Here is a 25,488-nt window from a genome sequence, read left to right as displayed (position 1 = left end):
TTACTTTTTTCACAGAGTGCATTCAAAAGAGCAATGCATTTAGAAATACAGCAAGTACCTCATGGCATTAACGCAGCTTTACTGATGGCTTATATCAAATTCAACAAAGTAAGCACAGAGCCCTAGCAGAGATTAGATTAGTTGGATGAGGATGAATGGACAAACAGACGTCCTATCTACCACCATGCAGCAAGTGCCAGGAGCGCTGGCTCGTGGGATGCCAATGGTCCCAAGTCCATATAACTGCTTCCACATCACACACTCAGTCGTTCCAGTTCCCAGCAGAGACCAGGGGGTGGAAGATATAGGGGATGTGACAGAGGTGGCATCAGAAAGTACAGGTCCCCTTCCCCTGCTCCTGTATTAGCCTGGTGGTTATCAGTGTGAAACGATGAAGCCCACCCAAGACAAGCAAAACCCCCTTTGGTCAGCACAGGGCCTGCGGAGAGGAGGCAGGAACAGCTTTTACCTGTGCGTGACGTGGTCCACGAGATGCTGCTTGAACACCAAGCTCCACCGTTTAATCACGTTCAGCAAGGATGCCTTGAAAGGCCGAGCATCGACCTTCATCCAGCTGTGGAAGATCCTGATGGGCTCGATGCGATTCACCTCCTCGTAGATCTTCTCGTAGGAGTCTATCTGCTCTTTGAACTGCTGCAGCGTGGGAGGCGTCTCAGGGACCCCATCCTCTGCATGGGCCTCAATTTCTGCAGCAGTGAGGATGTGCCCGTAGAGGAGAAACTGGCGACAGAACTCCTTTCTGTCATCCCCATAGAGGTAGGAATAGTGGTCAAAGGCACTGCGGTAATCGCAGCATGCTGCCATCACAGCCTGCACACGTCCCATCAGTTCATGGCGCATGTCAGCCAAGTCAGCCATGTCCTCCATGTCAGCCTAGCAGAGAAGAGGAGAGGAGAGCGCAGTGATGCAGGAGCAGCGCGGTACCTCCTCACTGCCACACAGCACCAGGGAGCACCACAGCCACAGACCTGGTAGTGGAGGAAGCCGCTGTGCTCGGCCAGCCTGGGCACCAGCGACGAGATAGAGTAGATGTCATTTATAAGACTTTCCACTATGTCATAGAAGCCATCGTTCGTGCCAGGGTCCAAGGAGGGATGAAAAATCAAATCTGGGATCACCAAATCCAGCTGCACCTCAAACAGGGGAGCGAGCCCTGCCTTGGGATCTGGTAGGGAAGAAAAGAGATGCCAGGATCATTCTCAAGGGGAGAAAAGTGATCTTGAGCCACCACTAACATCCTTCCACAAGATGCACACATGCCCCACAGGGACACCAGGCAGGTGTGATCACAGACACCCCCTCTCTGGGTCCAGGTCTGCACGTGACATGGAGGAGATGTTGGCAACTAGCTGATGTTCTGGTACTCACAGGAGATACTGGAGAGCAGATGAGACACAAGTGATTTAAGGACTGGAAAAAGTGCAAACGAAAACTTTAAAGAGACCAGGCTCTTTAGCTAATCAAAAGGCAGCCTGAGACCTGAACGGTTACAGCACATAGGTACTTGCCCAGGGGAAAAACAACAGGAACCAAGAGGCTCTTTAGTGGAGAAAGGCATGAAAAAATCCCAGCAACTGGAAACTGAAACCAAATGCAAATGTGAAGTTATGTGCATGTTTCTAACAAGCTGTTGAAGAACTGGATGCAATTCTCCATCTGAGCGTGTCTCCACACCCAGAAGGGAAGTGTTCCTGGAGATGTGCTTCAGCTGGACACAAGCTGCTCTCAGCAGACTGAGTGAACCTCCACGGTTGACCTTAGGCAGGAGGTCCGATTTAGTGATTCCTGAATCCACCTCACCTCTTCACAGGACAAATGCTCGGGGCTTGAGGGCTTTTTTCATGCCTTTCATCAGCAGAACTGGCTCTTGACACTCTCCACAAATGAAAGATTGTGTGACCTTGATGCTTTGTGCATGGGAAGGCAGGAGATGGCTGATGCCCAAGCAAAGACTTGGGATGACACCTCAATTTTCTCTATCCATTAATCTACGCAAATGGTGTATCTATCTTTACCCCCAAGTAATGCTTTGCTCCAGCGACTGGGGGATGGAGTCACCCACCCACCCACCTGGAGGCTGCCCCAGCACTTGTAAACTTTGTAAGAGGCAGAGCAGAAAGCCAGGAAGAAAGCAACTCCAGGTATAAGGGAAAGCGCAAACCAGAACCCTCCCTTTGGTGAGACTGAAGCTATCACAACCAGAGGAGAGGAACCACAAGTCACCTGTGTTTTCCAGGAGGTACTTGAGCGAGCACTCAATGGCAGTGAAGAATCCATCCAGGACTATCTCATCCACGTAATCCACATAGGCTTTCCAGATATCAGACCCAGCGTCTGCAAGTAAGAGACTCTGGTTTTCCTGGAAGAAAAAGAAGATGCCTTCAAATACAGCAGGGCTGAGTCTGCCTTACAAGAGCACTGCCCACAGCTAAGGACTGGGGCCAGTGAGCACATGGGTACCAGCCTCATGGAAGGATGGGAAACCAGACAGGCAGGTGTTGCTCCTAATGACATGGCCACGGTTTGCTCCTTCTGTTGAGGGCTGCTTTGTCACCTAAAAGAACTCAAAATAATTTCAAGGTAAAAATGGAGTGCAACAGAGGCTTAGCAGCTCTGCAACATGTTCTCCTCCCTCTTCTCTAATGCCACAGGGCTTGAGGCTGCTTTGCACACCTGGGGCAGGGAGCACCCAGGGGTCTCCAAGGCTCAGCCCAACTCATGAAGACCCAGCCCTAGTGGCCTATATAATATTACCTTGAGTCGATGAGGCTGTCGGGGTGGATTGCTTACACCTCTGCCCTACAAATGGTCATCTCAAGACCAGAGAACTTCTAAAATCAAGAATGGTTTTTCAATAAACCATGTAAAACAGATAATGATTGGAATCAGAAGACAAAGGGTTGGCTAACAACTTCTTAGCTCATTGTGTTCCCTTCTTCCAGGTAAGCTCCCAGACAGAAAATTCAGAGTTTTCTGGGTCACGGCAGGGACTCGCCCTTCCTGGGTTTCCTCTCTCCATCCTCACATGGCCATGATGCGTACCTGCTCCCAGCACCTCCCAGGCTCCACTGTGCTCCTGTCCCCCGCCTTGTTACGCCCTCTGAGCGTTCCTTCTCCTAAGCCTGCCAGGGGCTCCCAACACAGGCACAGTCTCAAAAACCAGAAGGTCCAGCTTGCAGTGAGCAGAAATCAACACACACTTGCTGGGTGGTCAACATTGGCAGCATTTCACATGTGGGGGCACAGGAGAGGTGCCGTTCCCACCACCGCCTGGTAGCTTGGCACACACAAGGCAGAGTGGCATTGCCAGTTGGGCTTGAGCCAACCCAAACCTGCTGCTCCCCAAGTCGACACATCATAGCTGGGTGCTTAAACTCTCAGCAGAGCCAGCCGGGGCTCCGGCCCTTTGCAGACTCACCCCAGTTCATGTTCCTGATGTGAGAGACAGGGGAACACCATAGGAATGAACTCTGCAGAACGCCAGTCTGAGAGCACCACCCTCTCTTCATCATTCCCTGTCCTTGTAGCTGATAATGTCCCCTGGTTACTGGTGCCTTCCTGAGCCTTTACTTCAGAGGGCTCACCCTGGTGAAGGACAGGCAACAAAAGCCAGCCTCCCGCTGCCCTGCCTTCGCCCTTGGTGCACGTACCCAAACCCTCGCTGTGCTCCCCTAGGTGGTCTCAGCTCACCCGCCCCCAGAAACCCCTGAGGGAAGCCTGACAGACCAGCTCTTGGCCCTTCTGCTGCTTCTCCTCCAGGTTTGACCAGCAGGACAGAGGCATGGGGACACCCCATTCCAGGCCATGGTGCCTTTCCCTCCCCAGGACCTTCATGCTGCTTTGCAGCTGGTCCTGCTCCCGTGAGCAGCATTGGTGGTGCCACCGCACCAGCCCTCCTGCCATGACCACAAACCCCTGTTCTCCTTGGCCAATCCAGCAAGTGCCCTGATCTTTTGGGTGGTAGCTGGAGGCAGCCAAGCCCGTTCCAGCTGCAGCAGCAGAACAACATGGGTTCGGTGTGCAGAAAAGGGGGTTAGCGGTCCAGGGGTGGCTGCAGGCAGCGAGGTAAGGTGAGCAACAAGACCGCAGTGTCCCACAGAGGGTCAGCCAGTTCTCTCCAGAGTCCAAAGCCAGACGGTGACCCTCAGGTCAGAGCTAAAATCCATCTCCCTCAAGGCCAAGGTGCTGTCCCTGACATGCATAACACCTCACTCCTGGAAGGTGAGGAGCAGAGCTTAGGATTTTCGCCTGGTCTGCAAATAGGACTCCCAGCTCTGGCAAAGATGCTGGAACGCACCAAGGTTTCGGACAGCAGCTTTTCTCCTGTCACCCAGCCCCTCCCTGACCTGTCAGCATCACCTCCTGCTCCCACAGAGGGACAAGTTTGAACATATTTCAGAGGGGGATTTTTCCTCCCAGCAGTATCCCAAAGCCTGATCCACGACTCCCCTCTAGTGGCTCCACAACAGCCACTGTTCTCAGCCTCCATCGCCGGGCTGCAGCTGCTGCTCCTCCTGCCCCGCACTGGGTGCCCAGCAGTGCCCAGCCAAGCAGCCCCGCACCGAACTGGGTGCCCAGCCAAGCAGCCCCGCACCGAACTGGGTGCCCAGCCAAGCAGCCCCGCACTACGCAGCTTCACCAGCTCGCTCATCAAGCTATTGTTAATTAACACCGGGTAAGGTTTTCAAAATGAGTTAAGGGGGTTAATTTTAAGGTGAAACAGCTCTGGACGCTTTCACCAGAGTGCAGACACACACAGAGCCCCAGAGAAAGTCCCCTCACCCTCAGCAGCGAGTGGATCCTCTGCCCCGACTCTCTGACAAGGCTGCAGCGCCTTTCCAGACGGTCCTGACAGTCCTCCAGGCTCAGCAGTGATTCCCTTTTGCAATCTTTCCTCTCGAATATGGGCGACACCCACGATCGCACAATGGTCTGGATCTCCTCAACATTGGTTTTGGCTTTCTGTATCCTCTGCTCGAGGTCATAGACACCATCCATCACCACAGAGATGTGATCCCAGGCACCTGGTAAAAAAAAAAAATTAGATTGGCTACTTGTTCTCAGAGTTGCTGGGCCGAGCTCTTGTGCACCTTCCTTAAGACCAGCCTCTGACCTTTTCCCCATGGTCGCGTGTATTTCTCACCCATCATTAATGCAGAAGACTTACCACCTCCACCAAGAGAGCCACTTCTAGCTCCCTCCTACCCCAGCAAGCCCTGGTACGGACAGCCACAGCCTCTGCTTCCTGCCAGGGTTACCATCACCACAAGGATGTCCGACGGTTCCGCTACCCAGGTTTGACTTCCCACTGACTGCTACTGAGCATCCCTACCACCATGACTAGAGCAGAGACCCAAAGCCCTAACACACGGCCCATACCAGCCCCAGGTGTCAGCAATGGCTGCATTTAGAAGCAGAGAACTTAGGGTTCACCTGCAGGAAAATCCCTTCATCTTTATTGTGCCATTGAGAAAGGGTTTTTCAGCATGAGGACTTCTGCTTTGTATGTTCCTAAGGGGGGACACTTCCTCCTGTTCATACCACAAACCTGATGACAGAAATATATATTCCACCTGTGAGCAATCTGCTTCCACAGAGAGGAAACAAATTGCCTTCCTCTGCTCCGCTGTGCCATTAAAACTGATCAAGCAAGAAGACTGGTTAAATCATCCCAAAGTCACGGTGCACAAACCCCACCTCTAGCTGCAGTATTTCATCCTTCTGGGGAAGATAACAAGGTGGTCCTGGCTCTCACTGGGACAAGTCTGTCCCAGTGCCAGATGGCTGGACCAAGGGTTCCCACTCCCTGCACAACTGGGTGAGAAAGCAGCGCCTCGGGGACACAGGCACGCAGCCACGCAACAGGGCACCCAGGCTGGCACAGGGGGGGCAGCACAATCAGCGAGCAGATGCTCCAACCCCAGCCCTGCTGGCTCTCGCAAACCCAAACCTTGCCATCGCCTTGCAGCGCTGCTCACAGGGCAGCCGCTCCTCCCCAGCAGCCCAGGCTGAGCCCGAAGGGAGCAGGATCCCGTCCACAGCCCCAGCAGACCAAGGGAATGTGGAAAGGAGCAGGCAAGTTGGGGGCTGCCCTTCACCTCCCCAGCACTAGCTCTGCCGGAGAGTCCCCTGCCCTGCTGGGAGCTGCGGTGGGGAACCGAATTGTGGTGGGGCACATGCAGGAATCTGATGAGACCCAAACGCGTGCGCTCGTTCCCCCAGCACAGAGCCAGCTCACCCTCCATCTTCCAGTTCAGCGTTTCTTCTGCCTCTTTCAGCTTCAGGTCGATATGGTGCAGCTGTCCCTGGATTAAAGGGTATTCGATCTCCAGGACTGTCCTCAGGACCTTGTTGTACCTGTTTGCCATCAGCTCCAAGTTGGCCACCATCTGCCGGTATGATTCCTTGGAGGAATAGATTTCTGCTGCCGTCGGTGGGATGGCTCCTATCTGGCTGCTAGACAGGTAGCTCACCTCCCTCAGCACCGAAACCAGCTGGAGAAACAAGGCAGAGCACTGAGCACGGAACAACACTCCCCATTTACCTGGCAGACACTCCCCAACCAATTCTGAGAATCTTCGGGGTTTCCTGCTGTTCTGTTCACAAAGCAGCATGCTCTGAAAGGGGCCCGGACCCTCCTAGGCCATACACCATCTGCCTCCCATTGATCTTTGCCTGTGGTTTTCTTCCCGACCAAAGGCAGACAGCTCTGTTAACCATTCAGCCAGCAAACTCCCTGCAGTCTACAAAAACCACGAGGATCCCTGGTCCTCCCAAGCCAACCTCATCAATATGGTCTTTCAGCAATACCGTGCCTGCAAGCAGGGCTTAGCAGTTATGTAAGTGAAAGTCAAGATAGCTCCAGTTCTGTTGGTTTGCTGGGCTGACTGGCACTAAATAAATAAATAAATAAATGAAAAAGAAACATCACCACAAACCTCCTGTGGCCTGGCCAGCTTTCACCAAAGACCTCTGCTGGAGGGTTCTCCCAGCCCAAACAAAAGCAGTCAGTGCGTGCTTGAGTTGCATTTAGACCAGATTGAGGGGGATTATTAAATTATAAACTCAGGTATAAAGGTGTCCCTGTAACAAAGGGAGCAGCAAGGTCTTCCAGTACAATATATGACTTCTAAGACTAAAAATCTTTGGTCAGTTTAGTGGTTAGTGAGAGGTAAAACATTCCTGGAACCGCACATGTTGGCAGGGTGACAGAAATTCAGCACACCATACAGGCAGGGGCGAGCTTGAGGTGCAGCTCCCTAGAAATCACCTTTCCCTTAGGCTGGCAGATTGTATCAACCCTTCCTGTGAAGACGCAGGGAAGAAATCTCTCTCTGATCCCATCCCACTCATGCCCTCTAGTCCCTGCCTCTCTTTTCAGCAGGAAAACTGGAAAGCTGCAGGAATGAACAGAAACAGGTGAAGCCACAAGCACAGGGACTGTATCTGTCACTGCCCTGGGTGACAGGCAGGGGTTCCTGACACCTCTGTAGATGATGCTCCAACACTTCCCACAGCAGCATCAAATCCAGTCTGGAGATGCTGACTCAGCTGCTCACCCTGGCTACTCAGGGTCTTTCTGCCACTGGCCTTAACTAGAATTTTCTCTGCTTAAACCATAGTCCTGATATTTTACGAAGAGATAGAGCACACAAAGAGGATGGTAAGTTCATGTTAACCAACACAGAAGAGGTTCCACAGACCTCAGCAGAACAGATCCAGCACCAACCCCACCAGCCCTCCCACACACAGTGGGACTGGAGAAATGCCCACAGGCAGGCAGGCAAGCTAACGGGTGGCAGTTTTTACCTGGGGATCAAAATTGACTGTGATCAGTTTGGTTTCTGGATCCCGACAGATAAGTGGTTGAATAAGGTTGTACTGTGATTTTTCTGAGACTGTCTGGGACCAGTCTGCATAAAGCTTTTCCTGGTACCTGCCAGAAAAAAAGAAGAAAAAAAAAAAAGAAAAAAATGAAAAAAAAAACCACCTACCATGTAGCTACCAAACCAGCAGACCAAGGAATATAACTAAATGAAAGCCAAGCCCATTTCTGAGAACTGAAGAACATGAAGGAATATTAAAACCCCATCCACACCATCTACATGAACAACATAGCTTCAAAGACAAGCACCTGAAAATGAGCAACAGCATCGTCAGGAGGGCAAAGATATCTCAAGTACCATCTTTAGCAGAGGACGCAAACTTTCAAAAGGATTTAGCCTACAGTAATAGATAAGCAGCTACTGGGCATTTCCAAAGTGTCCAGCAGGACAGGTGACTAAACCCGTACAAATGCTGGGATGGATGCAGTTGCCTGCACTTCTCAGAGCCATTGCAGAGGGACCGTCACCTTCAGGGAAATTCAGCTCTTCAAGAACTCAGTGACACCACTGAGGATGGAAATACAGAGGGCTGAAGAGGGGTCCTGGTATCTCACGTGTCATGGACAGTCCAACCACCCAAGCAACACACTCTTCTGAAAATCACCTTGTCACCTGAGCACTTTGGGAAATGTCACCCAGAAAACACGACCTCTGTTGAAGTCACCCAGGACCCTCTTGTCTGTCTACTCCCTTCTGAAAGGCTGCACCGTAATTATTCAGCTTTTCTGTTGGTGACCAGATACGGAGCTCCCTCCAGCTGCCCTGCAGCCAGCAGACCCTGCAGAGACATCTTCCTGGCAGGGTGGCTCTTCCCAAGGGAAAGCCCAGAGCAACCAGCTTGGATTTAAAATCAAACATTAAGATACTAAGTCAGGGACAAAGAATCCCACTCCAAACTGGAATATGCACATCACAGCCACTGTAAACACACTCTGTGAGTGGGCACAAGTGGATTGAGACTTCTGGCCAGCCCAGGTTTCCTACCACATCAGCTTTGACACCCAACAGAAGCTTGTTGCAATGCTTCTGCCAGGCTGCACAGCTCCCGTTCCTCCCATGCAAACTTCTCATTTCGAGACATCCCAGAAAGCCTGTGGTATACACAGCACTCCTCCTCCTTCTCTCTTGTCAGAAAATTTCCTCTGGCTCAGAAAGCGACATTCCCAGGCCCTGGGCTGGCAAATGTGCTGGAAGGTGGCTTAGAGGTGAAAGTTTTCCGTATCGTTACAGCCTTGCCTGAGCCACCTCTTACCTGTCGAGCAGCCGGATCATTTCTTCATACTTCTCCATCACCCTCCGTCCTTCAGCAGAGTCCAGGCAGCTGGTAGCACAACAGACAAACTCAGCATTACGCTCAGTTCTGCGAGACTGTCATCTGTACTTACCCCCTTCCCAAGACTACCCACCAGTTTGCAGGCAGACTCTGACTGGCGACCTCTGACTTCATCCCCACCACCCCACCAAAAATCCTTTCGCTGTGCAGAGGCTCCCCCAGCCCCGCTGCGCTCCCGCAGGTGCCTGCAAGAGGGGAACATCCTCCTGGCAGGGAGAAGGGCTCAGGGCTGCTGGAGGGACACTGGTCTCCTACACACCTAAAGCTCCCAGTTTCACGCCCCACACTTGTACCCAGCGTGGCAACCGCCGCTTACCAGCCAGCACTTCCTACGATCAAAGCAGTTCGGAAGGAACCGGCCTGTGGCCACCAGGAGATGCAGCTCTTCCCAGTGCCAGATTTGTGCCCCTCAAGCCGTAGGGGCAGGGAAGAGCAAAGGCAGGCTGGAGCGTGGGGAGCCCAGGCTGTACAGCTGCCTCTGAACCCAGGGAGGCAGCTGGCCAGAATAATTCCTATAAGGCCACCTTCTCCCCACTGTTTCACCTACAATATCAAAGCTTTCCTGAAAGTGGTTGTTGATTTCGGAGGATATTTTGGCAAAATCTGAATTAACTTAAACAAAACTTAGCAAAGGGACTGGCTGAGCAGTCACCACTGGGCAAGTGCCGATCAAACCTTCTGGAAGAAAACAAGTCCTCTAAACAAACCCCAGCAAAACCATCTTTGTTTTTCCCTTTTTAATCCTTTTCCCCTTTCAAGTTGTACATAGGAAACAACATTACATCACCCCTGCTGCAGGGCATAGGCTATTAACTGCTCCAAACAGAGGAAAGAAAAATCAATGCAAAATGCAGATCTAGGTCCTTCTTCATAGTTCACAAAATTTGCCATTCAGATTCAAACCAGACATGATAAATTGGGCTCTGTGCTGGGAATGGTCCAAAAGCTTGTTTCATTGCACTGAAGTCATCACTGCTGCAGAATAACTGTGCTCTTAAAGACATTTAATGGCAATACACAGTGAGGGTAGGCTACGAATATTGCAGTGATGGAGATGGCTTATTTTGGTCAAGAACATTAAAAAAGTAGATCCACTTACTCAGAACTCTGTTCTAGCACAAGTAAAGCTATTCCTGTGAGCTACAAGGTGCAGTTCCTGCAGCACCTTCAGTTGTCCTAAGACAAACACTACTCTGCTTACAGGGCTCTTAAGTGCTGTCTCATACAGTGCCATGAGATGGGGTAGATGCGAGCGTGGAGCCACACTTCTCCAAGACCACCCACAGTAACAAGCATTCGGGTGATAAGCATTCCAGCACTAGTTTCTTTCCTTGATCTTGGGAGATTGCTCCTTTGTTTGCTGCTGAGAAGACTGCCTTATGTCAGTGTCCAGCACAGTTCTCATCTGTTCACCAACCTGGAAACTCCGTCGATCCACCTTAGATGAGTGCAGTCCAGCACTGCCCTGCCATTCACAGCTTGGTGGTGCCACAACCAGGGCTGCTCCCAGGGAGCCCTGGAGAACACGCTGAGTGGGATTGCAGTGGAAAAGGTCCCGATACCTCTTTCAGTTGCAGCCCAGAACTGTCTGAAAGCTGAACAGCCCATGTACTATCCCACTGTGCCTCTTAACCACTTCAAAACCAATCCAGTTAATGAGTTTCTTCAAAAAAAATGATCGCAGGGAAGCTGATTAGCACCAGTGCAATCACTTCACACCTCTTTGGCTAAGAATTATTTCAGCTATAACCATTAGATAATGTTCAACACAGAAAGAAAAATCAGATTGATTAGAGAAAAGATATCAAGATGGTCATAAAGCAACTTAGCTGGAACAGACACGCACAGATGTGGGATGCGCCTGAAGTGATCAAATGGCACCTGGATTCGTGCTCGCAGCTCCCGAGCCCAGCCCAGCGCCCCAGCTACTGGTGGCATGTTCTTGTGCACAGGGGGGCATCCTGGGGAGGGCACATTGAAACAGCATTTGACTGAACACTGCACTGTAACCCCAGAGATACACCCACAGCAACTCATCTGCACAAAACTGCTCCGATTTCCCAGCTTCCTTCCTTAAATCCAACACCTACTACACTGAGGTAAGTCTGTGAACAGGGCAAGTCTCTTAGTGCCTCTGGAGCTTGAGTAAGGACCTGAGGTCAAAGGAGAAGCTCAGCATGTTAGTGCTGATACAGAACTATCCTTTGCCTGGGATGCATTCACTGCTCCCCACAAACACTGATGTAGGGATTTCTGCCCATCTTATCTAACACCCACAGAACAACACCCCCTAAATTCACAGTAGATGGACTCATCCTCCATGAACCTCTCCATCCCCTTTGTTAACCTGCACCTGTTCCAGCAGCACTGTCTCTTCAGAACAAGGCAGGTCCAGGACTGTACTGGTTCTAGTACGGTCTTTCCGAGGCAAATAAATGGGTTGCAGTTCAAAAACACACACTCTAATCCTCATGATCTGATAGGAGCCTAACCATTGCCTCCCGTGCCAATGCTTGTGGGGGGCAATAAACCTGGAAAAGGCTGATTAAACTCTTGGTTTAAAAGTCCCACTTGCATACTTTGCATTCACAGCATAACAAGGGACACACAGTAAATTCATATCGGGGAGCACATGAGTGGGTTTGCAGATCCCATGGGGCGTTAGAGGCAGCGCACGAGGGTGGAGGGAAACCCCTTGTCGCAGCCCTGCTGAGGGAAAAACTCAGCATGTGTCTTCACTCCCAGTCACATATCACATATACACGTTTAAAGGATATTTTTCCAAAAAAAAAAGATTATTTGCTTTAATACTAAGGACAGAGCTTTCCCAGGCAGTTCCATTTCCACCAAGAGCTAGAGAGGATGAAAATGTTTCTGATTTGGGAAGCTTTGATTTCCTTAGAAAAAGCAAATTGTTGTCCCCTCAAAGTTAACCTAAATCCAACTTCCTGCAAAGTCAATTTTACTCAGCACATGCCACCCACCGAGCTCCAGCTCCGCCTGGATGTGCCTGCAGTAGATCAGCCTAGCACGGTCCAGGGCACTGTTGAACATGCTGATGAGGACACAGTATTTGTCAGCAGCATCCACAGCAATCACTGGTCGCTCCAAAAGGCTCCCAAACATGTCCAGCAACTGTGGAGGCAAAGAAGCAGGGAAAGAAAGGGGAAAAAAATTCACAACCCCGACTCTGCAGAGAAACCCACTGAGATCTTCCTCACTAGCCCAGATGTCTACATCAACGGGAACTTTGGAAATGTGAAATCTTTCTTCTTTACCCCGCTTTTCCCCGTAGTCCCTCCCTTTGTCACACAGATGCTCAGACTTTCTCTGTGGGTGAACCATATTCCAACTATCATTCTTCAAATGCTTCAGAATTTGCTCTTTTTAAAAAAAACCTTAGAAAGATAAATACTATCATTTTCTACAATCTTTTCCACAAACACTTATGTTCAGATTTTTCAGAGAATCCCATTTACCTTTTCTGCAAGACAGATTAAGTTGTAAACAATACAGCCTTGTTTCCAGAGAACCTCTGTTTCCAAAATTGAAACACATCCACATATTAACAATAATCACCTAGGTTTTTAATATGGGTTCTCTCCTAGAAAAAGCATAATTTCCTCCGACTCACAGACAGAGACAGAAGGAAAAATTCCTGGCACCCAACAGCTTGATTTGAAAAATTTAACTGTTCTTTCTAAAACTGAACAAAGGTTCATTCTGTTTGTGCCTTAATGAGAAGGGCAGAAATACTCCCAAAGCTTTCAGCAAAACGCTGCTGCCAGCTCCAGGGCTCGGCAGTTTGGGAGGGACCCACAGGCTGTGCATCGCCAGCCAGGACCAGCCCCAAAGCTACACGTGGCCTTGTGGCATCAGCCCCGTGTGCCTGTGGCTACAGCACTGCCCGGCCTCTGCGCAACCACCAGGGCAAGCCACAGGCACCCCAATTTCCCTTCTGCGAAGGGATGCGACGCACAAACCTTGAAAGCATGCTCCATGTCCGAGGCATCATCAAAAGCCTGGATGAAAACAGTGCCCAGCCGCCGGTCGATGTCTTCTACTTTCTGCTGGAAACCAAAGGCGTCTTGCTCAAACTCCTGCAGGAAGGCAAAGCAGTGAGGTGTGAACCTGAGGTGGCAACAAACAGGTACCTGCGACCTCCTGACCCAAAGATCTTTCCTCTTTTGTTCACCATGAATTAAACCACCCCTCTGGCCAGTCTCCAGCCACTGCAGCATGGCAAAGCCCCACAGAGCCTGAAGATGTTGCTGCACTGTCCCACGGCTGAGATCACAGCCCTCCAGGATGGATCCTTTGGACCCGAGGGCTGTCCACAGTCAGTGAACACTAACTTCAGCCTGGAGGCAAGACAGGCTGATTCTCTTCCTCCCACGACTTGGCCTGAAGACTACACCATCATCCAAAAAAACCCACAGATGCACCTGCTGAGCTCCAAATCCAACCTGCTTTCAAGCCAAATCAAGCCTGTGGGAGTATTTAACCCGAGCGGCCGCAGCCTCACTCTAGCTGAGCCTGCTCTGAGCAGGGGAGATGTGCTGGGTGACCTCCAGAGGTCCTTTCCAACCTCAGCAGCGCTGTGTTTGTGTCACTTCCATTGTCTTCTAGCACCGCTTTTCTTGCTCCAGTTGTAATAAATCCTTTGAAGGTCAAGCGTAAAATCTACGTTTGTTTTCCTACAGGTAAAAGAGCCCAAATCAAAGACTGAAGCTGACAAACTGGGAGACTTCAGTCCTTCTGTCCTCGCTCGGACAAAGCCACTGAAAATTAGGCCACGTGTCTCTTTTCTGACAGAACAAGGCATAAGGCAACAGCTTTTGCTGTCACCACTGCTGAGCTCCAGCAGAAACAGATGCCATATTTCAGCTTAAAAAGAGGCTGTAGATAGTAACAGAGGGTGCAAAACCAAAGCATTGCAAGAACAAGCATGACTCAGAGTCACACCAAAGGCCACAGGGTCACTGAAGCCCAGCCAGCTCCTGCAGAGACACCGCTCTTTCCGTGCCCTCCCTCCTGAAGGAGGGGTGACACAGAACAAGATCCTCCCAGGCAGCACTGGGGACACGCTATCCTCCACAGAGACGTACTGGGAACCGCAGGAAGCAAAGCACAAGCCACCCATCACCACACCAGGCAGGTCCCAGCACCCGAAAGCACCGTGTCCCACTGCCAGCCCAGCCATCCTTCACCCCAGCACAGCCCCTTCCGAAGGGAGCAAGGCAGGAGCCCACCGGAGGGAGGACTCTGCTGCAGGGTTACCTTCCACTTGGATGTCTGCCATGGATGGTTACCCCACAAGCAGCACAAGACTCGAGCTCCTCACCACAGAGCTTCCCTATGGCCACTCCAGTTTTAGCGCTCCATGCCCTAGGTGTGTGGACAGGCTTCACCACGTCCCGCTCAGCAGACACAGCAAACCAACCCCAGGGCAAACGGGACGAGCCGCAGAAGAAATCAAAGACCCTCCAAAATCAGACGCACTGATGGGACACAGACCCCTTCAGAAATGCCACTCCTGCCCCTCCTCCGTAGCTCGCCCAGGCTGCGCTGCTCAGTGCCAAAGCCAAGAACAGGAGTTTCTGAAGACTGTAAGGAGGCAACACGTTTGCTTTGCCCTGCTCGTACAACACACGGTGCAGTGAGCATCTGTGAGCCCAATGGCCATTGAGCCATGACCCAGAGGGTTGGAGATATTCTTTGAATAAAAGCCTCTGAGAGCACCAGATGCCACACATTCATCTAGCCAAGAGCAAACATCCCCAGAGATCACCTGATCCGGCCCTCATCATGCAAGCTAGACACCAGCAGGGAAGCAGAGACGTGGACGTTGGATGATACACACCAGCAAGCACCACATACAGGGAAAGCCCATGTAAAAGGCATGGAAATCCAGGTTTCGCAGCTGCACTGGTCTAAGGTCCTGAACTAGCAAGCTATGCTAGAGATAGACCTGCAAGAACTCCCAAATCGCTGCAGGAAAGGCCAGCAGCTCCCTGTTCCCTACAGTGACAGATCAGATCACAGCAAAAGGAGGAGCGAGCTGCGAAGAAGCTACCAGGACTGCACACGAGCCAGGACTCACTCCATCGCAGAGGAAGCTGCTGCTTTGGAAACACGCCCATGTTGCTGGTGTTCCTGCAAGCTGGTCCCACCTACCATGTTGGTCAGGTCCAGACAGTCATAGGTTCGCTCTGCAAACACCTTGTACGCCTCCTGGAATTCCTCATACATGTCCAGCACCTGCTGGCCCAGGGCCTTCCCTTTAATCCCGCTGAACTCAATCTTTTCCAGCTTCATCAGTTCCAAGGCAGTTGCCAGGAGATCCTTCAAAGTCAACGGAGGCACACAGAGGTTATGACATTGACAAAAGAAGATAACAGTTGTCACCAGGCAGAGCCACGTTTGCAGCCATGCCAAAGGGCCTTCCCAAGCACACCACTGGTGCTCAAGCTGAGTGGAACAAATGGAAAGGGGGGAGCCAGATCCTACCTGTCCTGGGCATCAACGGCTGCTCATAACACAGCCCTCCCTAGGGGGACTTGCTGCTGCCCCTGGAAATGCTATGCCAACTGTAAAATTGCTTTTAAGGGCATTTAGAGGACAGATCCAAACCAACATATGGGACCCTAACAGGTCAGCCAGCATAGCTAAGGATCCCAGTTTTAGAGGTATTAACCAAGAAGAGACCTCTGATGTTTACTGGTACCTGGACTGACCAAAGCTCCTGCTCAGTCAAGCCTCCATGTGTCCAAGCGGGCATTACTGACCCTGACCAGCTGGCCTTCTCTGATAAGATGGGGATGGGGTCCTTCCCTTCCCACCCTCTGCAGCCTGGCAGGGCCTGACCTTGCGGTGCCACCTTTCAGGAAAACGCCCCATGCACCCCACTACAGCAGCAGCACTGGGCAGCCCTGCCACCAGCCCACCCATCTCTTCTGGTGGGGCTAAGCAAGAGCAGGTTGAATGTCCATGTCTCAGGGGACCAGGAGAAACATGTTGATTTCAAGCACAGGAATGTACTGGTGGCCATCCTGCTCACCCTGAGCTCAGGGGACAAGCCAAAAAGCAGAGTTAAGTCGGTACGGACCTTCCAAAGAGGTGGCACTTAGCCAGTGCCAGACCCACCTACCAACCTGAGCAGAAGGACACATCTGTGTATCTCAGACATGCACCAAGCAGGACATGGTAGAACAAGGTCCTAGCCTTGCTGTAACAGAAGACCTAACAGTAAAGTGAGCAGCTCCATCCCCTGCCATTGGGTGAAGCTACATGAAGGGAAGATGCCAGCAAGCAAAAGCATGGCCACAGAGCTCTCCTGAAGGCTTGCAATATTTTTCAAGACTAGAGTCTCACCTCCACTATCTCCAGTCTCTTCAGAAAGCTGTCCAGCCTCGCAAACACCATCGTGGCGTGGAAGCCCCACTCCCTTACTTCTTGGCCTGGTTCATAGTACGTGTGTAGTTTTTCCCTTCTCTCCTCAAAAGCCTCTTTGAAAGAATTCAGGATGCCAAGCACCATTTGCACCTTGCCCAGGCTCTCTTCCATCTCTCCTTTCAGAAGGTCTTCTGGAGACAAGTACACCAGGGCCTGGGAGAGAAAGTCATACCTGAGAGGTCACTTCTGCTGTCACAGAAAACAGTGACTTCTTACACTGAATGCGTTTGAACCTATCTCTCAAGTTACGAACCACTTAGCCAGGGAAGAAGAGGGGTAAGGAAGAAAGAAGGGAGTTCCGTAAAAAACTCCCCTTGGCAAATGCAGGCATCATGGCCACGCACCTGCTGAACGAGAAGGTTGCAGATTTCCTGGAGTAGCACTACTATCCGCGCAGGCATGTTGTAGTGCTTGGAGGTGACCCAGATCAAACACACCACGTGGAGCAGCGGGACCAGGAAAGGCTTCACCTCGCTGAACTCAACCCTCTCTATGTCCTCCAAGTGGCACTTGAGGGGCATCAGGTGCAGGTGGATGTCCTGAGCCTCGGTCAGAGCTGCGTTAAGAGATGGGAAAAGCGGTAAGGTCCGCCAGGCTGTGGTGCATTAGGTTACGAGCTGGCAGCTGGCCTCACCTCACCAGATGGAAAGGTACCTGGGGAAACAAACCACCCTGACAAGCACCAAGCACACTCACCCACGTGTGTGCAGAGGATTGCTCACCCTTGAACACTGCTCACCTGGCAGCAATCAGAAAAGGAAGTAAACTTACATGATGGCAAGGGACAGGGAGCTGGGACAGAGCTTTGTGCATCCACAACTGCAACGGAAAATCGTCCTGCTATAACACGGGATGCAGAGCTCTGCCTCGTTTTGTGCACTGCAGGAATCCTGCCTTCCTCTCGGGTGACACAGGTGACAACACCTGCCTGCTTTCATCAGGAGCCTTGAAATCCTCACACTCAAAGGTCCCCATCCTAAAGTGCAAACTGCTGTTCCCTTAGCAAGGGTCAGGTTCAGGCTGCAGTGCCCAAAGCCTGGGAAATAGCAGTCCAACAAAGTAGCCTCAGTTAGCTACAAGATCTGTTCTGTTATCCTGAACTCCCATTCCTGCAGCCTGATACCAGAGGAGCTGGTGAGAAAGTTAAGGCGAGTCCTGCTGGATTAATGCAAACACTTTATTACAGCAAATTCCCAGATCCACTCAACCTGACCTTTGGGAAGGGTCTGGCTCAACAGATCAGTGATCAAGCTTGTCCCAACCTGGAAATGGAAGTATCAGATTGAGCACAAGCAGCCCAGTTTCGCTCCATGAACCAGAGAGGGAGCCAGGAACAAGGCTACAGTCCCCACAGTCACAGGGAACTCCAAGCGATCAGTGCCATTTACAGCCACACTAGGTTTGAAACCAGTAACACCAGACTATGAACAAAGGCCAGAAGTCAGGATTCTAGTGAAGCTGCCCCAGCATCTCACCTGCCTCAACATCCATGAGCATAGCTTTGAAGGCTGGAACGTAGCTGCTCTCGACTCTCTCCAGCACTTCCATCATGGTCCTGACCTTCCTCGTTCTCAGCTGATTGTAAATGCATTCCAGGTCATCACACCTACAGCAACCGAGACACATTACAAGCCCATGCTGGGGCAGTATCAGTTGTCCCCTCACACCATCCGTTTCCTCTGGGAGTGATGCAAGATCTCCTCCAGCTACACAGACCGTCAACAGCAAAAGCAAATGGGTGGAAGGTCCCACAGGAGGCATGGACAAACCCTACAGGACAGACAGATGGTGATGGGGTTTGGCACAGCAGCAGCTCCACTCCTGGTGGGATGCTGCTGAAAGAAGCCATCGGGTGTTTCTGCAGGCATTAGTGACAGCTCTCCAGCCCACAAGGCTTTGCCCTGGGTCAGCCCAAACCAACATGGCACAAAGGTTTTCAAAGGGTCAGACGAAATTCCATTCCCTGGCTCTTGAGCACCTGAAACCCCTCTGGCATCGACAGATGAGCAGCAGCCAGCCGAGGTGCACAGTCTCCAGGAGGCCCTACAGCTGGCCATTAGCTCTTACTCCTGTGGCTGGTTCCTTGTTAACAGTGACTGAAAGAGCGCTTCCAAAAGGATTATTCCCTCTTTGGGCGTAGTCCCTGTGCTGGGGCTGCCCAGTGACTCCCAGGCACTTTGCAGACCACGATTATTTTATGTGCAGGAGCAATTTTCCTTAGAAAAGTCTGTACACGAACCTGCAGCAGTCTGCTCTTCTCAGCTCCTGGGAGTAGCAGCTCCGTCTGCCACCAGCACTCTCCCCCCACCCAAAACCAGCACCAGTGACCACCAAGCCCCGGCCAGGCTGTACCTGTTCTTCCAGAACTCCAGTTCCACCTTTGGGTTAGGGTTGCTGCCCTGCAGGAGAGGCTCTGAAGACTCTTTCATCAGCGCTCCCTGGATCTGGTAGCTCCAGTCTATGATGGCCGACTCAGTGGCATATACAAGAGATTTATCTATCAGCTCCAGGCTGCAGAAAACAGACCACACTGTTAACTTTGCTTTCCGCTTGTTGATGTGCATTGCTCAGTTGGATCTACTTCAAATGACCCTGTGGACAGTTGGATTTTGCAGGTTACAGTCTAGTTCACATTTCAAAACCACAAAATAATCAAAATCCTTAAGATTTTGCCATTGGTTTACTACTAGAATTACACTCTGGAGGAAATGGATGAAGCTCTGCAGCAGTGCAGGCAACAACAGATAGTTCATAAAACAAACAGTGTCAATGAAGAGCCAGTTGCCACCTCTCTGCACAGCCCATCACTGTCACATCAGATCCATTCAGGTTCGGTGTCTCACCTGGACAGCCACACCTCCAGCAAGATCATCTCTCTCCATACTGCTCCTCTTGAATATACTCCATCTCCCCACAGTCCATAACTTGCTTAGTTCAGAGACAAACTACACAAAGTGGGCTGGCATGTTGAGGACAAGCCACCCCACTGCCTTGGAAGCAGTAACTCCTTACAGAAGGCCAACCACACCATGTCCTGTCTGAGGAGTGATGAATTCCAGCACACTCACTAACACACCCCCCGAGGTCCCATTGTTACAGATTTGCTAATAAGTTAGAATTAATTGACTTTATTTGATTTTATAAGATCATTTTTAATAGACATATAGAGGGATAAGAAATGTATTTTAATGAAACTTGTAGTTGCACAGTAAAAGCTGCTACGAAATCCTTTGTACAGTCCTGTACCAAGGCCAGAAGAGTGGGCTAGAATCATTGTTTAAAACCTAGGTAACAAATTTGGGGGTTTACAGATTTCTTTGTGTTTGACTAGTCTTCTGTACGTAGAAAGCGTATATTCTGACATTTCAATAGAATTAATGGGAACTGGGGGGAGAGTCGACTGGAACAACTTGTAGTTACCTGCCAAGAAACTGTGAACTTTAGTAAAAGGCAATTCTGGCAGGAGGAGATCGCGACCACCGACTCATATACCACCTACCCAAATCGTACCCCAGACAAATTTCTAGACTTTTCCAACCTTTACTGCGCAGAATCGGATATGGGAGGGGGGTATGTTAATGATTTTTGGGAAATATTATGATCATGCATGAATATTTAATGAATATGTATGAATAAGTTCTATATATGGTGTGTGATTCTGAAGCTTGGTGGGCGTTGATCGTGAGGAGACTCACTCACACACCCGGCTGTCAATAAAGAAGTGTCTGCTTATCTACATCACATTGGTGTCAATAAGTTCTTCATTCCGAGATTTCAGTGACACCATGGCTGCAAGCTTCCAGCAAACACATGATGATGACACGAGGTGCAAACATATCTGCCTTCATCAGCCTTCCAGACATGGCTATTTCAGACTGGGCTCACAGCACTGCAACAATCAAACCCCTTCCACTCCCAGCTCTGGGCACCAACCTGGCTCCTTGGAAGGACCAGGGTAGAAGAAGTTCCCCCCACTGCAATGTGAGACCTACTAGCAAGCAAAGGATGGGGATTCCTCAGCTGCTGGACATCTTGCAGGGTAAAGAACTGCTGCGTATCGGGCTCAGCCTCTCACAGCTGCCCAGTGGTCTGGACAAGGTGATCAAGAGCACCCTCAGGCAGTTTGCAGATGAGACCAAGCTGGAGGGGAGTGTTGATGTGCCGGAGGGCAGGAGGCTCTGCAGGGGGGTCTGGGCAGCCTGGACTGATGGGCCAAGGCCAATTGTAGGTGGTTCAACACGGCTCCATGCCAGGTCCTGCCCGTGGGTCACAGCAGCCCCAGCAGCGCTGCAGGCTGGGGCAGGGGGCTGGGAAGCTGCCCGGAGGGAAAGGGCCTGGGGGGGCTGGCTGACGGCCGGCTGGGCATGAGCCCCCAGTGAGCCCAGGTGGCCAAGGTGGCCAACAGCATCCTGGCTTGTGTCTGAGACAGCGTGGCCAGCAGGACCGGGGCAGCGACCATCCCCCTGTGCTCAGCACTGGTGCAGCTGCACCTCGAACCCCGGGTTCAGCTCTGGGCCCCTCGCTCCAAGAGGGACGCGCAGAGGGGCTGGAGCGTGTCCAGGGATGGGCAGGGGGCTGGGGAAGGGGCTGGGGCACCAGTCTGATGGGGGGTGGCTGGGGGAACTGGGGGGGTTCAGCCTGGAGAGGCAAGTGGCTCATGGGGGACCTGATCACTCTCTACAGCTGCCTGACAGGGGCTGTAGGCACGCAGGGGTCGGCCTCACACCTGGGGGAAGGAAGGTCCCCAGAAGACACATAATATGCACCAGCAGCAGGAGAAAACCTAGTGGAGAGCCAGGGGTGGTACTCACAATTTCTCATTTTCCAGATCAATGTCCTCGATTCCCTCCGAGCCAGCTGGAAGAGGCAGCAAGGTCTTGCCTTTTACTTGGCCAACAACCATGAAAACAGTACTTTTTAGGTTGTGGACATGATGCAAAATGTCTTGTGACACCACTTGTGGCCAGCCCTGATGGTTCTTCTTGTTCGTCAGGATGGGCACAATCACCTGTAGAAGGGGTCATGAAAGACCAGTGGAGAAAACAGTGCTGCAGGAGACAGGCAGGCCACCAGGCTCCAAGGTCCTTGCTTGGCCAAGCCTGGAGATCCATATCCATTGCTGCCTCAAGAAGTTCCCTATGTGAAATGAGGGCAGATGACTACAAACGGTCTCTCTACAGGCCCACTTTGCACACTAGCATGCCCTCTCCCCCGAATCCAAGCAGCTGAGAAGGTTGGAAGCCAGCAGACAAAGCTAGCAGCCCTGTCCTTGGACTCTCCCAGCCTCCCAAACCTTCAGCTGGACACAGCTCTGTGGACTCTGGTTTTGTGCCCTCACAAGACGTCCTGGTGCTTGCTCCCCATTCCACTGCCAGGGCAGGGAGGCAGGCAGGGGCTCCAGGCAGCCCCCCAGGACCAGCAGGGCTGAGCTGAGCCCGCAGGCTGGCCCCGACAGCAAACCCCGGTGTGCTGAAAGGGAACATCTGGGATCTACTGCTGGTGAGGGTCACCCAGGTCCCCACCCCAGCTGCACTGCAGGTCTTGAGCACAGTCACTTCCACAGGTGGTTACCCAAAGCTGCAGCCCACTAAACGTGATTTTTGTCTTTATTAGTGAGAGTCCCCAGGGTTTGTACTGTCCCAGGGCTGGGCTGGCCGGCCCCCAGCTGCCTTGGGCTCATTTGAGCTGTGAGAGCAACACGGTGTCTGTCACCCACCCCAGGCTGGCCCTGCGCTGGGACCAGCCTGCGGCAACAGCCTGACAAAGCCAGGCTGCCCCTGGTGACAAACAACAGCCCTCAGCGTTACCAGGCTGGGGGAGGCCAAAAGTATCAACACAGCTACAAAGGGAGGGAAGGCGGAACAGGGACAAAGCAGCCCAGCACCCACGGTGCCATCCCGGGGTGCTGGCGATTCTTTGTCCCCACAACGGTCACTGTGGACCCAAGGAAGACCCACCCCAGCACCCTGCGAGCCAGGGACCCTGGGAAGGGGGAGCACAGCCCCAGGGGACACAGGCAGATACTGTCAAGTTCACCTGCTGTAGTTTTAACCACATTATTAGCCAGATTTTTCTCTATTACTTAAATGACATGGACTGTTAATGCTCATAATGCTGTAACCAGTCAAATAGCAGCTATTCATTCTCTTTTTGATTGTTAAATGATAATTGGACTTAGGGTGAAGCCCCAGCACTGAGGCGTGTTCCCTTCAGCCATCACAGGAGTTAAGTGCACAAGCAGACAAGGTCACCTGGCCGTGACCTCACTGAAAAAAAACACACAGTTGTGGCATGTCTGTTCCTGGTGTCCTAAATGATCCACAGAAAGTTTGATGCAAACTGTTTCTTTCACTGGACAAATTCTTCTAAGATTGTCCTAAAAACTGCCGATTAAAGACTGCACGAATCGCTTGTGCAGCACAACACACGGCCCCAGCCTCAAGAAATTCAAGACCGTTTCCACTTTCCTGCAGGCCCAGCCCCATCACCCTTCCTGGGAGGAAAGTGGGACCCAGCCCAGGCACAACCTGCTCTCTATGGAGGTACTGCAGCTCTGCGAGGGTGGGGGGAGAGAAAAGCCTGCAAGCGCAGTCAGGATGCACAACTCCAACTGCTGAAGGCAGGCAGAAAACAAGATCTAACAAGATCTGCTCCAGTGTCCCTACCCCAAAATCTCCCTGAAGCAGGTGGTGCTCAGAGCGCCCATCATACACAGCTGCTGCCACTTCCAGACAGAGCTGGGATGCAAACGCCACTAGACCGGCAAGCTCGCTGGGAGCAGGAGGCTCAAGCAAACACCCCAGAACAAAAGTTCCCCATGTACCTAACACGTTATCCCACAAACCCAAGATAACCAGTCTAGGAGTCTGCTCTGGGGAGCCCAGCCTATTCACCATCATCTTAATACACCAACACCATCACCAGAGCTGCTCAAATCAAGCAGCTCCTCCACTTCCCTCAGTGCTGAGGTTGCCCCAGGCTGGGGGGCATCAGGAATAAATGCAGACAGTGCTGTCTGCTTTGGGCTGCTAACGAGGGGACGAGTGAACCACTCAAAGGTCCCTTTGGAAAGCACCAGCCCACCCGAGGCAGCCAGGCACTGAATTACAGGAGGCTCCTGAACATTGGGACACACTGTGAGGGTGACCGAGGTGCCTCAAGGAGGTTGTGGCAGCTCCATCCTTAGAGATACTCGAAGCCACCTTGCCGTGGTGGTGGGCTGCTAGCTTTGGGTGGCCCTGCTTGGGCAGGGGGCTGGACCAGACGACCTGGGGGCATCCCCTCCGCCCCCCCCAATAGATTCTGTAACGCGGGTCAGTCCCGCAGGGGCAGCACCGCTGATGTGCGCCGGGATGTAGGAGCAGTTACCGAACCCCGAAAAGCCCCACGGGCAGGAGGCACCATGAAGCGTGGAGCCGGGGTACGAGCGCGCCGCCGAGGCCGCGGTTCCCCTGCGCCAGCCCGGCCCTTACCTCCTCCACCAGGGCGGCGAAGTGCCCCAGGGCATCGGCGGGCAGGTCCCCGCAGAGCAGCTCCCCGGGGCCGGCGCCGGGGCCCCGGAGGAAGAAGAGGGCCCTGGGGCGGGGGGCGGCGGGCGGCGGGGGCGGCCCCAGCACCAGGTCCCCGCCCGGGCCGCGCCAGGCCAGCAGCGCCGGCCCCTCCGCACCGCGCAGGAAAGGCCGCAGCGCCCGCGCCGCCGCCCCGCGCTGCCGGGGCACCCCCAGCGCCCGCGCCACGCACCGCACCAGCCGCTCCGCGGCGGCATCGGCGTCCGGACCGGCGTCGGGACCGGCATCGGGACCGGCATCGGCGTCGGGACCGGGCTGCGCCGCCGCCGCCGCCTCCTCCATCCCGCCGGTGTTTGCGGGGAGGAGCCGCCGTTGCCCGGGGGACGCGGCCCGGGCAGGAGGGGGGGCCCCGCGGCACCGGCCCCCGGCTCGCCTGGGAGACGCTGCGTCCCCGGACGGGGGATTTCACGCCGGCATCCCACCGGGACAGCTCAGGCCCCCCCGGCTGGCTCGGCGGGGCACGTCCCTGCCAGACCCCGCATCGTGCCGCTCCCCACCGCCACCGTACTCACACGGACCGCCTGGGGCGGCAGCTTCCGCGCCGCGCTCCCAGCACTGCCATACTCGCGTAGTACTAACGCCTTTACGTGGGAAACTGTTCGTTATTTCTAAATAAAAGACCCTTCCTCCCCTGTGAGAGAAGCACGGGGATCCTGTGCAGTCCCAGGCTGCTCAACTCACCCTGCAGCAACCGTGACCCCTCAGCAACACCCCGTACCCTACTGACACCTGTGCCATCCCACTTACACCTGCACCACATCAAGTAGTCAGTCTTTCCCCAGCCCCCTGCTATCCTTACAAGCCCAGCAGCCCTTTTCTGTAGTACCCAGCTGTGTCAATTACCCAGTTTCTGCTTTAGACAAGCATATTAAAGCACAGCTAATTGACAAAAGATGCTTTCCTGCCAGTTTCTGTCTTCAATTTTCCATCACCCTGAAATGAAGTCTTAAATCTTTAATATGTGCTGGCATCATTTGCTGAGCAGCACCTGGGGGCCCGGTGCCTTTGAGGTCCCATCTAAAAATTAACTCCTTAATTGAAAAAGTGCAAAACTACCCTTCCTGCAGCACCAAAAACACTCCTCTTAACCACAGACCTTCCACATATTCACCTGCTGTGCCAGCTTTCCTGTCCTCCACAGCCAGAACTGGAATTTGGTTGAGGAAACTCCTGGTTGTCTGTTCTGGAGTCATTTGAAAGCCACCCCCAGCTGCAACCAGCCTTG

The 25,488-nt window shown here is 52.6% G+C and overlaps 2 protein-coding genes across 2 annotated transcripts in view; both read right to left on the bottom strand.

Moving 5' to 3' along the window:
* The window catches only part of DNAH9 (dynein axonemal heavy chain 9), a 44,012-nt gene extending 26,814 nt beyond the window's left edge, over positions 1 to 17,198 (bottom strand). The window contains exons 1-13 of the mRNA XM_037409291.1: positions 17,040 to 17,198; positions 16,615 to 16,848; positions 15,418 to 15,585; positions 13,224 to 13,340; positions 12,225 to 12,375; positions 11,087 to 11,201; positions 9,160 to 9,228; positions 7,831 to 7,957; positions 6,260 to 6,515; positions 4,804 to 5,045; positions 2,245 to 2,380; positions 990 to 1,186; positions 470 to 894 (exon numbers count right to left, since the gene is read on the bottom strand). Of these exons, the coding sequence (XP_037265188.1) occupies positions 470 to 894; positions 990 to 1,186; positions 2,245 to 2,380; positions 4,804 to 5,045; positions 6,260 to 6,515; positions 7,831 to 7,957; positions 9,160 to 9,228; positions 11,087 to 11,201; positions 12,225 to 12,375; positions 13,224 to 13,340; positions 15,418 to 15,585; positions 16,615 to 16,848; positions 17,040 to 17,096 (2,294 nt within the window). The 5' untranslated portion in view covers positions 17,097 to 17,198. The remainder of the gene's footprint in view (positions 1 to 469; positions 895 to 989; positions 1,187 to 2,244; positions 2,381 to 4,803; positions 5,046 to 6,259; positions 6,516 to 7,830; positions 7,958 to 9,159; positions 9,229 to 11,086; positions 11,202 to 12,224; positions 12,376 to 13,223; positions 13,341 to 15,417; positions 15,586 to 16,614; positions 16,849 to 17,039) is intronic.
* A 736-nt stretch (positions 17,199 to 17,934) lies between these two features.
* On the bottom strand, positions 17,935 to 25,452 carry LOC119153791 (dynein beta chain, ciliary-like; the record flags this gene model as incomplete). Its single annotated transcript, XM_037400668.1, has 5 exons — positions 17,935 to 17,957; positions 18,171 to 18,301; positions 19,048 to 19,206; positions 21,507 to 21,703; positions 25,375 to 25,452. Coding segments are annotated over 5 exons (588 nt in total), but the record flags the coding sequence as incomplete, so codon positions are not given.
* Positions 25,453 to 25,488: the final 36 nt, after the last annotated feature.

The sequence above is a fragment of the Falco rusticolus genome, chromosome 1, assembly GCF_015220075.1.
Source record: "Falco rusticolus isolate bFalRus1 chromosome 1, bFalRus1.pri, whole genome shotgun sequence".
In the NCBI taxonomy this organism is placed as follows: Eukaryota; Metazoa; Chordata; class Aves; order Falconiformes; family Falconidae; genus Falco; species Falco rusticolus.
Note: the sequence above shows the minus strand (reverse complement) of the source record. Positions and strands in the feature narration are given on the sequence as shown.